General features: G+C 44.5%; 1 protein-coding gene across 1 annotated transcript in view; it reads left to right on the forward strand.

Moving 5' to 3' along the window:
* The first annotated feature begins 643 nt into the window (after nucleotides 1–643).
* EPO (erythropoietin) overlaps nucleotides 644–13,525 on the forward strand; it is a 78,745-nt gene continuing 65,863 nt past the window's right edge. The window contains exon 1 of the mRNA XM_077473867.1: nucleotides 644–1,016. Coding sequence (XP_077329993.1) covers nucleotides 1,004–1,016 — 13 coding nt within the window. The 5' untranslated portion in view covers nucleotides 644–1,003. The remainder of the gene's footprint in view (nucleotides 1,017–13,525) is intronic.

Here is a 13,525-nt window from a genome sequence, read left to right on the forward strand (position 1 = left end):
GGACATACCCTGAAAGTACTGCTTGGACCTTGAAGAAGGGGATATACTCGAAAAGTACTGCTTGAACTTTGAAGAAGGGGGCATACCCTGAAAGTACTGCTTGGACCTTGAAGAAGTGATACACTCTGAAAATACTGCTTGGACTTTGAAGAAGGGGACACACCCTAAAAGGACTGCTTGGACTTCGAAGAAGGGGACATACCCTGAAAGTACTGCTTGGACCTTGAAGAAGGGGATATACTCGAAAAGTACTGCTTGAACTTTGAAGAAGGGGATATACCCTGAAAGTACTGTTTGGACCTTAAAGATGGGGACATACCCTGAATGCTTGTCCTGACAAATTGTATGTTAATGCAAATAAAATAAAGTATCATGAGCAGTACTCAACTGTTTCTGGAATGGGCCCAACTTTTGTTGCAAAATAATGGAAAAGTACAATGACTTGGAAAATGTCAATGTAAAACTTTTAGCAAGCTTATCAATGAGTAGGTTCCATCTGGCCATACATTGCATCACTTGTACGTGTTTATATAGAGTCCCGAGTCTCCTGGGGATGCTGACGTGATGTGATCTGCATTGTCTGCTTCCTCCGGTATGGCTAAATCTTCTTTCCTCAGGAAATCCTCTCGTACAGACATATATGAATTGGAAAGGGATCCTAAATCACAGTCCCGCAGCACCTTTCTCCCAGTTCCAACTGCTGGTGAAATATTAACTGTGACTGTCTGTCCTCCACGCTGCATTCCCACTCCAGAGCCAGGGACCTGCACCTTCACTGATCGCCTCCGGCAACCTCATCCCCTCCCTAATAGCCCGTGGCTTGGAATTATAAAATCTGCACCTTCGGGATTTTGCAACTGCCTTCTTGTTTTGTGGAATACTTGCCCCTTTGCTGGATTTAAAGGGATTCTGCACTTCTCCTTTGGCTTCTTTCCTGGATTGAGAGCGAAGCTCCGACTAATGCAATGGAAAATGCGGGTGCCTCATATTTGAAGATTTGGATATGGGTGTGACTGGTAGGTAATTATTAGTGTGTTTGTGCACGCCGCTGACACCTGGACCAATATATATTGGGCTGTCAGAATCCTCCCAGCCCTGGATCAAGTGATCTGCAGCCCCTTCCAAGTGCAGCTCTAAATATAGAGGGTAGTTTACTCCTGCATGGGACTATGGCAAATTTATTTACTTTATTTTTAATGCTCGGGAACCCAATTTGGGGGGGGGGGGGGGAGGGTGACGTGAGCACGGCTAGTATGATGATGATCCCCATAAAATAGTAAGACATGTAAAGCCAAGCCTTGCACCCCAGAATCAGCCGTAGAGTGCTGTGATCACTTACACTGGTATGAGAGGGAAAGTTGTCTGTGCGTGGAGATGTACTGACACCGACCACATTCACTGTCGGTGAACGGTCCTCGTTATCGGTGTGGCGTGATGGTGATCGGTGTATACTCAGGACTATTATACAGTGCAGTTCTATTCATTGGGGTTGATTTACTAAAGCTGGAGAGTGCAAAATCTGGTGCAGCTGTGCATGGTAGCCAATCAGCTTCTAAGGCTCGGTTCACACAGGGGGCGACACGACTTGCCGCGCCGCGACCTGACAAGTCGCCCCCGTTCTGTACTACGGAACCTAAGAGGAGTGACTCGAGTCGCTCCGACTTAGAAAAAAGGTTCCTGTACTACTTTTGGGCGACCTCGGGGCGACTTGCATTGACTTCTATACAGAAGTCGTTTGCAAGTCGCCGCTGAGGTCGCGGCAGGTCGCGGCAGGTCGCGGCGCGGCAAGTCGTGTCGCCCCCTGTGTGAACCGAGCCTAACAGCTTATTCAATTAAGCTTTGACAATAAAATCTGGAAGCTGATCGGTTTCTATGCGGAGTTGCACCGTATGTTGCACTGTCCAGTTTTAGTAATGCATATTACATGTCTCTTTGTTTATATATATATATATATATATATATATATATATATCTCAATAAAAATAGAGCATAAAAATAAACGAGGGTTAGTTTCCAAACTTTTTTTTAAACTCTGTGCCGAAACTTTTTGAAGACCCCTCGAACATGCCAAAACCTTATTCTTAATGAGGTTTTGGTATGGATGTGAAGGAGGACTCCATGCAAAAAAAAAAAAATGAAAAGGTGAGGTGAGTTCCCACCCAAATTTCATACTGCAACCATTGGGTCTTGTATGTAATTTAAGGGGAAACTCACTCAAATAAATAGTAGACCCTTATCTGAGTATGAAGCAGGAACAAGTGTATGGCCCCCAGCTCCTAAGCCATACCAGGCCACATGTCTTCAACAAAGTGGAGGGGGGGGGGTACTTTGCCAGGGGGAACTCCTATGCACACCAGCTTGTTCCCTTGTTGATAAGGGCAAGGGCCTTTTCTCCACAACCCTGGCCCAGCAGTTGAGGTCTGTATGGGGGGTCTTTTCAGAATCTGTGATCCCTCTTTAATAATAAAGGTACCCAAAGACACGGGCCACATCCCATGTGTAAGGGGTATATAAAAAAAAAGTGCGGTGAGTTTCCACCCAAATTTCATACCGGAACCATAGGGTCTGGTATGGATTTTAAGGGGAAACCCACTCAAATAAATCTCCAAATCCATATTAGACCCTTATCTGAGTATGCAGCAGGAACAAGTGTATAGCCCCCAGCTCCTAAGCCAGGGATATGCAATTAGCGGACCTCCAGCTGTTGCAGAACTACAATTCCCATATGGCATAGCAAGACTCTTAGAGCCGCAAGCATGACAGCCAGAGGCAGAGGCATGATGGGACTTGTAGTTTAGGAACAGCTGGAGGTCCGCTAATTGCATATCCCTGTCCTAAGCCATACCAGGCCACATGTCTTCAACAAAGTGGGGGTCAACTCCCTTACAAACCAGCTTGTTTCCTTTTTGATAAGGGCAAGGGCCTCTTCTCCGAAACCCTGGCCCAGGAGTTGAGGTCTGCAGGTGGGGGTCTTTTCAGAATCTGTAAGCCCCCTTTAATAATAAAGGTACCCCAAGTAAGGGGTACAAAAAAAAAAGTAAATAGTAAACAATACTGTGAACCCAATTTAGGAGGGTGATATAAGCAGGTCTAGTGTGAAGATAACCCCCCCCCCCACAGTAAAACAGTCTGACCCGTAAAGCCAAACCTTGTACCCCATGTTAGTTGGAGAGTGCTGTGATTACTGGCACTGGTATTAGAGGGAAAATTGTCTGTGCACGGAGGCACACTGATACTGGCAACTGTTGTTGAACACTACCCATTGTCGGTGTGTGGTGTGATGGTGATAGGTGTATACTTGCTATTGCTATACAATGCAGTGTGATTGGTGTATTCTTATAAAGCAGTGTTGGAATTTCTCGGTATGTTCTCTGTACTTCTCATTGTATCATTGTGTAGAGCAGTAAGACCTCCCGGTTTGCAGGTATAGAGTTAAAGTTTTTTGTGGCGTCAGGAAACACGCTGTGCAGTGAAAATGGCATTTGCAGCTGAAACGATCAGCTGGATAGGAGAAATCTCTTCCTCTTCTATCTTTACCTTGAACTGCCAACAGAAGATTCACACGTAGAGCTGATAAAGTAAAGTCAGAAGGAAGCAAGCAATCTGGGTTAATGACTTGTAAGGCATTGGGGCCAGAAGAAAATCCAACGGCAAATAGTCAACTTGCATTTTCAACAGCGGTAGTCCCCATATTTCTCTCAGCGTGTCTCCTGTAATACTTTTTTTCACCGATCCTTGTTGATAAGGACAAGGGCCTCTTTCCCAGCATCCAGCCCGGTGGTTGTGGGGGTCTGCAGGTGGGGGTCTTATCAGAAATGAGGGCTCCCTTCTACTTGCTCCTGTTTGTAAATGAAGTGTTGGGGATTCTCTTCATCTATACCAGACCTTTATCCTAGATGAGGGTCTGGTATAGATGTTAATGGGGGACCCTATGAAAATAAATATGGTGTGGGGTTCCCTCTAAAAATACACGCCGGAACCTTATTCTTGAAAAGATGCTGGCTTACAAAGCACTTAGAGAAGATGCATTTATGGCAGATTTAGTTATCCAATTCTAAAGCCTCGAAGATTCTGAAACCTGTGTTGAGTGCTGAAGGCTCACATTTTATATTTCACTTTTTGTAACTTTATAACCTGGTCCGTCCCTTTTCCCTCTCTCCTTTTTCTTTTGCATAGTAGCTCCGATGAGGTACTAATCCAACATGTCCTATATCTTTTTGGGTTTAGCTGTAGCTAAGATCTGTCCATAGCTTGTGGTGTGCCATCATCTGGGGTGGCAGGTCGTTCAATGGTTATCTATGGTATCATTTTGAATATACGAGGTTTGTCTAAAAAGTTCAGTAAATGGTCTGATATCCCAATGGCAACATGGGCCAGGTATGGGGATAAGTTGTATGATGTTTTTCTATATGGATGAAGGCATTTATAATTGTGTATGGTTCTAATCGGTAATTTTGCCTATGATCTTCTATACATTGTATCATTGCATATCGCATGTCTCTTTGTTCATATATCAGGTCTCTTTGTTCCTATACCAATAAAAATAGTGTTTGTTTCCGCACTTTTTTTTTAAATTCTATTGCATATAAAAAAGTGCGGAAACTTTTTGAAGACCCGTTGTACATACCAGAACCTTATTCTTAATGCGAGTTTGGTATGGATGTGAAAGGGGACAAAAAAAGTGCGGTGAGTTTCCAAATTCCATACCATTAGGTCTGGTGTGGATTTTAAGGGGGAACCCACTAAAATAAATAAATGTCCCCCTCCCCCCCAAATCCATATCAGACCTTTATTTGAGCTTGCAGCAAGAACAAGCATACAGCCCCCCCCCCCCCGAGCCATAGCAGGCCACATGTCTTCAACAAGGGGGGGGGGGTACATTGCCAGTGGGACTTCTCTTGAAAAACAACTTGTTCCCTTGTTGATGAGGACAAGGGCTTATTCTCCACAACCTGGCCCAGGAGTTGAGGTCTGCAAGTGGTGGTCTTTTACGAACTTGGAAGCCACCTTTAATAATAAGGGCACCCCACAGGGCTGGACTGGGACAGAAATTTGGCCCTGGACTTCATCCACCCACTTACATTTTGAGTGTCCCATCACCAGCCCCCTTACAACAGAGTGTCCCATTACTAGCCCCCTTACATCAGAGTGTCCCATCAGCACCCCCTTACATCACAGTGTCCCATCAGCACCCCTTACATCACAGTGTCCCATTACTAGCCCCCTTACATCAGAATATCCCATCAGTAGCCCCCTTACATCAGAGTGGCCCACTGAGCAATCAGCCCACCGGGAAACTCCCGGTAGTCCCGATGGCCAGTACATGCCTGGCACCCCAAGATACTGGCCCCATCCCATGTGAAGTAAGGGGTACCCCCTACTCATTCACAAAAAATAAATAAACAGTAAATAAAGACAGGCACAGTTTTGTCCTTTGATAAAAAAAAAAAAAACAACAAAAAAAACAAAATGTGTACATCCATCATCAATTACGTCGTCCGGCAATGCAGATATACATCAGTCATGATGAGCTGTCGACCTGCTGAAAGAAAAAACCTGCCAACACACTTCGGATCCTGCCACTTCCCTCAAGCTGAATGACATCTCTGGTTCCCACAGTTACAACACTGATAGTAATGTCAGAGTGGAGCAAGAAGCCTGGGTTAATGACTTTGTGTTTTAAAGTATTGAAGCCAGAAGAAAACCAAATGGCAGATAGGCAACTTGCATTTTCGGAAAGGAATTCAGCAGTGGTAGTCCCCATATTTCTTCCTGTAACATTTTTTCACCAAAGTTCTTTGTTCGCTATTGCCCATGCCGCACTAGTGGTTCCATCACTAGTCATTATCTGCCAACCCAGTTGAAACATGAAGCTCAGGACACATAAAATGTTGGACCATGTTTTTTTTTTTCAGGCTTTAGGGCAGCGTTTATCAACTCTCTTTATCAACTAGGGTTCCTCCTTAAGTTTCTAGGGGTTCCTTGAGCAGTGAGCAATGGTTAATTAACCTTCCACCTACAGCGGCCACCAAGCTGAATGGGGTACTTCCACATTGACCACTAACGTAAGAGGACATCACAATTTTTTAATTTCTTTATTATTACTGAAAATTATTTTGTTGCACAGAGAAGAGAGACAGTACAAAATATGGGCGTCAAATGCGCTAGGCATGTCAAATAGTTAATCTTTTGTTTTCTACAACTTAGTTGAAAGTTCAAACCATTTTAGATGGGGAGATCACCTAGACCAGAACATTTTTTTAAGGGTTCCTCAGAGGTACAAAGGTTGAGAAAGGTTGATTTAGGGTGTTAGCCCTTGTACATACGGTCGGAGATTCCGACAACCAAATCCGACGGATCTTGTTCGAAACTGTTGCATACACACGGTCGGACAAAGTTGTCGTAAAATACGATCTTTCAGAACGTGATGACGTAATTTCGTTACGATGGGACTACATTCAGGCTAGTAGCCAATAGCTTTGTGTAGGAATTTGATCTGAGCATGCGTGACACTTTCGGAATTCTCTACACATGATCGGAGTATGTCCGTTCGGAGCAGTTTGTCGGAAAATATTTCCGGCAAGTTGGAAATTTTGGTCCGGCGGATACTCCGACGGAAACAGTCTGATGCATACTACACACAGTCGGAATATCCGACAAAACGCTCCGATCGGACACATTCCGTCGGAATCTCCGACCCTGTGTACAAGGGCTTAGGCATTAGAGGGAAGGGAGGTTAAGAGAGTTAAGCACCTACGTTAAGGGTTAGGTAAAGTACTAGGCTTAGAATGAAGTGACATCTACACCTTTAGGGAAGTTATTCTTAAACTCTTTAGCCCACCCTTGTCAGTGTATCCCATATACTAAAATATTTACCTTCCATGTTCTCCATTATTCGGCTATGCCAGGTGCTGCACAGTCTTTGCAGAATAAAGTCCCAGATGCTTCCAACTCCCACTGTACATGTGCTCTCTCAATTTATTCCTTTGACTTGTTAGTACTCATGATGACCCCCAGCCATCCAGAGGATTACTACAGTCCAGGGATTCAAAAGTAAAGTTTCTAAATGTAAAAAAAAATGCACCTAGGGAAAAATAATCTCTTGACAGTAAACAATTATAGGCATACAGTATTGTCCAGCGCTACAGAGGAAAAAGATTTGGGGGTACTTATTTCAGATTGCAAAATGAGCAAACAGTGTAGCCATGCAGTGGGAAAACCAAATAGAATTATAAGATGTATTACTAGAGGGATTTACAGCAGGAGGAATGAGGTCCGGATTTCCCTATATAGATCTTTAGTTAGACCTTATCTAGAACACTGTGTCCAGTTCTGGAGATTTCACTTACAAAAAAAAATTATAAAATGGAACAAGTCCTAAATCCTCTATATAGACCTTTATATCACCAGATGGATCACCAGCAGGAGAAAGAAGGTCTTGATTTCTCTATAGATCTTTATATCACTAGAGGGGATCACTGGCAGAAGGAAGGAGGTCCTGATTCCTCTATATAGATCTTTATATCACTAGAGGGGATCACTGGCAGAAGGAAGGAGGTCCTGATTCCTCTATATAGATCTTTATATTACTAGAGGGGTCACCAGCAGGAGGAAGGAGGTCCTGATTCCTCTATATGGATCTTTATATCACTAAAGGGGTCACCAGCAGGAGGAAGGAGGTCCTGATTCCTCTATATAGATCTTTATATCACTAGAGGGGTCACCAGCAGGAGGAAGGAGGTCCTGATTCCTCTATATGGATCTTTATATCACTAAAGGGGTCACCAGCAGGAGGAAGAACGTCCTGAGTCCTCTATATAGACCTTTATAACACTAGAGGGATCACGAGCAGGTGGAAGGCGGTCCTGAATCCTCTATTTAGGTCTTTATATCACTAGAGGGATCACCAGCGGGACAAAGGAGGCTCTGATTCCTCTATATAGATCTTTAGTTATCAATAGGGGGATCAGCAGCAGAAAGAAGGAGGTTCTGATTCCTCTATATAGACCTTTATATCACTAGAGGGGTCACCAGCAGGAGGAAGGAGGTCCTGATTCCTCTGTAAAGAACTGATTATCACTAGATGGGTCACCAGCAGCAGGAAGAAGGTCCTAATTCCTTTATATAGATCTTTATATCAACAAAAGGGATTACCGGCAGGAGAAAGGAGGTCCTGATTGTTTTATATAGATCTTTATATCAACAAGAGGGATCATCATCATCAGAAGGAAGGCCATCCTCATTCCCCTACATAGATCTTTAGTGAGACCTCATTTAGAATACTGTGTCCAGTTCTGGAGATCATACTTATGTAGCAAGGTCCCAGGCCACCTTTGGTCTGATAAGAACCTCCAGGGCCAGAGACAGCTGATATCCTTCTGTATGTGGTGGGTTGTGAGGCATGGTGGGTGCAGAGTAGTTAAGTTATTGGGCTCCAGACAAAATGCAAAATAACGTTTATTTCTAACAGTCAACACAAGGCTTAACAGTTCCTTCACTTTCACTACAATCTCTTCTTGTAGTTCTTCCATACACTGAGCCCCCCGGTCTCTCACTAGACCCACTGATTCACTGTCACTGAATCCCTTGAGCTCCCTCATTCTTCATGGTGGTATCTTCCTCGAGCATCACCCCCACTTCTCTGTTGGGTCCCTAGCTTGGCACTCTAGATACCTCTCAAGCTTCACCCACGCTGGCCTGTTTAGTCCCTAGTTTGTCCCCGCTTGGTGAGAATACTACTCCGGTACTTGCTTCAGTTACTCACTGTGGTCCCTGGTAATAAGGTGGATAGTCTCTTACTGGCAACACCCTCCCCTCTACCTCCGACCACGACAAGTTCCCCTGGCCGTCTGAACCGTCACTTCTGGTTGGACTGCAACCCACAGGTCCAACCCTGCGCTGCTCTCCTGCTTCTGGATAAGCCCTCAGACAGCCTAGCAGCCAAATGTGCCCAGGATAGGCCAAATCTCTGGTCTAGCAGCCTGGGCAGTACAACACATGTCCACCTAGACAGCCGGCCAGGTGGCACAGATCATAGATCACCACTCGAATATATAGGTTCTCCCAGCAGGCCAAGGGATTCAAGAAAACCCCTGCCTATTGGCTAAGATACCCCATAAACCCACAAATTAACCTTGGGTTGCCCTTCTCATATCTAGTACCACCAAGTACCCAGCCAAAGAAAAGTGCCAAGGCCAAACTTAGGGAGAAATCAATACTACTACTCTTGACAAGTAAATTTGTCAGGAGCAACCTTGCCTAAACTCCAGGGTACTAAATCCTTTATATAGACCTTTATGTCACCAGAGGTATCACTAGCAGGAGGAAGGAGATCCTGATTCCCCTATATCATTGGAGGGATCCCCAGGAAATAGAAGGAGGTCCTGAGCTATGGTGGGACAAGGTCAATTAGTGCCCAGTTCGAAGATTCAAAATTGCACCCCCCACCCCCATCCTGGATGCAAGAATTACCCCAGCATTGTTGCCAATACACTTCTGATCCCACTGCCTCCCTCGTGCCAAATGACATTTCCAGGCCCTACTGCTAAAATATCAACAAAGGAATGTGGTCTCCTGGGTGTCGTCATTGACCAAATATCAACATAACCATATTTGATCAACGATGACAAGGAAATCCTATGGGGTCTGGTACAGAATTTGCCTTTTTTTTTTTTGTATGAGGTCCCCCTTAAAATTCATAGCAAACCTGAACAGGTCAGGGTCTAGGATTACACCTAGCACCCTGGCATGATATGAAGGAAGGGCATTTGTGCTATTGATCTTGATAGAAATGTTGCGGGAGGGAGCACCACTGGTCCTCCTGTACGGGGCCTGGGCAAACAGGGTGGCCCAGGCACTAGGGTGAATCGGATGTGGGCAGAGAATGTGTCTCTCCCTCCCTCCAGCTTTTGGCTGCTGCAGAGAGAGCCATGCAGGGGATCAATTGAAGTAATTGCCCCCCCACCCCAGCGACAGCATGATCACCCACCCTCCCCAAGCCCCTCTGTGTGCTCCCCCTGTTCTTCCGCTCCCTCCCACTGGCAGCTGCAAGCTCACAATAGGATCCTTAGGGATGGAGAGTGAGGGAAGGGTCCGTTAAATATGTCATATTTACCAGCCTCTTCCTTTCCTGAATGAACACAATGAGCGATCTGTACCGAGAACTCACTGTGCTCATGCATAACTGAAGCATAGTAAATTGTGTTAATTTTTGGGGGGGGGGGCTCTATCGGGTTGGCTGTATGGAACCCCATGGCTTCTAAGCAGCCCTGATCTTGGTTTTTGAACAAGTATTTTTTTTAGGAAGTGGTGTGACATCCATAGTGTTATGCCCGTTAGTAAATTAGTGTTATGTAACGAGACTGAAGGGGTGAGCTGAGGGGTAGTGCGATGGATTGGGTACGTGGTAAGATGTACTCCTATGTCTATATTCTTACTTCACCATGTGCCTTTGGCTCTTTCCACCTTGTATCTGCCCCTCTCCCTTTTTCCTTATTCTACTCTCTCCCTTGTCTCTCCTGGGCCAATAGGAGGTCAGAGTGCTTAAGATAAGAATGCAGTGATTTTACATATCCAAGGAAGACACGTGTGGACCTCTCCATATTGCTGAGTAATTGTTTCTAAACTTAGGCTCATTTAGCTTCCTCCCCCTGACCCCTGCACCCTGTCCCAGCTGCACCGCACGTTTACACCAAGTCTACACAGTGCTGTGCACATCACGCATTCCTGAGTCTGTGCTGCCCGGAATGCTGTCAATTCCAAGGCACAGTGAGAAGAGGAATGACCGTGACTTTGCACCCAACACGTTACCTACAAATGTTCCAACCTGAGTGCAATTTACCATTTGCAGTTTATACATTAGCGTATTCCATCTCCAACCAGGAGGGCTAGCTATTGGTGCGGATAGTTCTGGGCACCGGGAAAGGTGGGTGAAATAACAAGAGAAATGGGTGAAATCAGTAAAATAATCTACTAATTGTATCCGGTAATATCTGGCGCTACACAAAAGCCACAAAGTCTGCTCAGTTTACCTTAATCTCTGCAATCCATGCACACATTGCTCCATAGAGGATCAGTAGGAGTCTACTTTCCAAAACCCATACTCTGCTCTTCTCCTATGAAATATTTCTTCCAATCCAGGACTGAATCGGATAGGAAGCTTTGAGAACCTTGTTATCACTGGCAATATTTTATAATTTTTTTTTTTGTAATTAAGGGGCGGCGTCACAAGCAGACATTTTCCATGATCACCAGGCTACTACCAAAGAGAAGTACTGAGCAGGTAGGCTGCGTGCTGTGTGCATCCTAAGGTTTATCAAATAAAAATAAATATGTGGCGCTAACTGCAGTAAGGAAAGGTGAGTGGTCAAGCTGAATAAAATAAATAAAGAAAAGAATTAGCAGTGTAACATCACCAGACTGACTAAATCCATATGATAAAAGAAACCAATAATCAAACGTAACCAATATAGCTCTAGAGATGCATAGGAGTGGATAGCAATCACAAAGCAAAATTATTAACCAAAAAAAAAAAATCGCATAAAGTGAGCAAAATCGCATTAAAAACGCATATAATGCCAAAGTATTCACATAAAGTGCAAGGAATGGATAGCAATCACATAGAATGTATGGGAGTGGATAACAATCAAAAAACGGAACAATTAACCAAAAAAATCGCATAAAGTGAAAAAAATCGCATAAAGTGCCAAACTCTTCACATAAAGTACAAGAAGGATCCAATAGGAATAGGAAAGTCTAAAGTGCATAAAGGTGCAAACAAAGCCATAAATAACATAAAAAAAGAAATAAAAGTGCAAGAAATCGCATGAAATGCAAAATAATCAAAGTCAATGTAAATAAAGCAAAAGGTGCAAAGTCCAATCAGTGCAGTAAAGTGCAAACGTGAATGTACTGAATCTTCATCAAACAGTTCATATAAAAGACGTAAAGTGCATGTGTAGAAAGTGATCGATTTCAGATTCCTCCAATCCAATCAGCAGCAATCCATGGAGTGTCACACGTTTCCCCCAGCCTCTTACTTCCAAAGGAGACCCCCAAGGTCAGAATGAGCCTGTAATCTGAAGGCAATGGTAAGCCAGCAGTCGGTCGATCACCTAGGGTTGCCACCTGTCCAGGATTCACCCGGACAGTTCGGGTTTGGAAACTTGTGTCCGGGTTTCACTCTGCCTGAAACCCGGACACATTATTTAGACCGAGCTGTGGCTCCCCTAGTAACTGAGATAGTCACACAAAAATCTGTTGCCATTCGTGAGCTGTGGGACGCTGTCTGGGGGCAGGTTTGACATCACTGGGAGGGGGGGCATGATGTCAGCAAAAGCAGTTTGGCCACACCCACTGTTTGCCGCAGCATGCTGCATTACCACTCTCCTTGGGGCACCCAAAGGTGTCCCAGGTCTTTTATAATCCTATAGTGTATACTACGAATAAAAATGTGCCCCGTGTCGCTAAAGTGTTCGGGTTTGGCTTGAAGAAAAGGTGGCAACCCTACGATCACCTCCGATCGTCACAGCACATGACGGATCTCTAGTGGGGAACTTCAAACTCAGCAGATGAGGTGAAGGCATGTGAACAAGAAAAGCATCAAAATTGTGCATTAGTTTAAAAGGAATTTAATAGGTAAAAAAATAAATATGCTTACATCAAAAATATAGGTAAAACAGCACTGAACACAGTACTTCCTAGTCTCGGCCGTGACAGGAAGTGATGACACCTGACTCTTCCGTGACGCGTTGCATCACTGCTGATGTGACTTTATCAAAGGGTGTGAAAGAGCTCTCTCTCTCTCTCTCTCTCTCTCTCTCTCTCTCTCTATAATATATATATATATATATATATATAAGTTGTGACCCATAATTCTCAACCAAACAGGTTGAGGGGCTCCAAGGGGCTTGTGACATAAAGAGGAAACTGGCTTTTCAGTTTCCCCCGTGTTTTCTTAGGTTTGTTTTGGGACCTGGGTCTGGAGATTTCAAAGTGATCCGGGTGGGATCACCAATCCTGGGTGCAGGTATTCAGAACAGCCAGCATACTAATTGGTCAAGTGTGTGCTGGGTTTTTAGTAATAACCTGACCATGCTTTTGAGCTCCACCCCGGCAGACAGGAGGTCTGGCTCAGGAGTCAGCAGAGCTCCACGTGGGAGCCAGTGCAGCAAGAGGCTTCTACCATGTTTCCCTCGAAAATAAGACCGGGTCTTATATTTATTTTGGCTACAAAAATGCATCAGTGCTTATTTTCAGGGGATGTCTTATTTGTCTCCTGTCTTCTCTCCGCCTCACACTCCCTGTCAGCTCAGGAGTCAGCATCTCTGTAATCCCCAAAATAAACCCCTAGTTAAAGTCCTTGTAAAATCATTTAATCCACTGTAAATGGTTTATATAATGTCCAAGGTGTCTTTATGTAACATTGAAGAAAATAACTTATTTACAGCGCCGCTGGGCTTTCACATGACCCGCCGGAGCTCTTCTTCCCCGCTCCAAGCACTAGGGGTCGCCACCTTTTCTTCAA

This window comes from Lithobates pipiens, unplaced genomic scaffold, assembly GCF_037356315.1.
Source record: "Lithobates pipiens isolate NorthernLeopardFrog02 unplaced genomic scaffold, aLitPip1_a1.2 Scaffold_8, whole genome shotgun sequence".
Taxonomy (NCBI): Eukaryota; Metazoa; Chordata; class Amphibia; order Anura; family Ranidae; genus Lithobates; species Lithobates pipiens.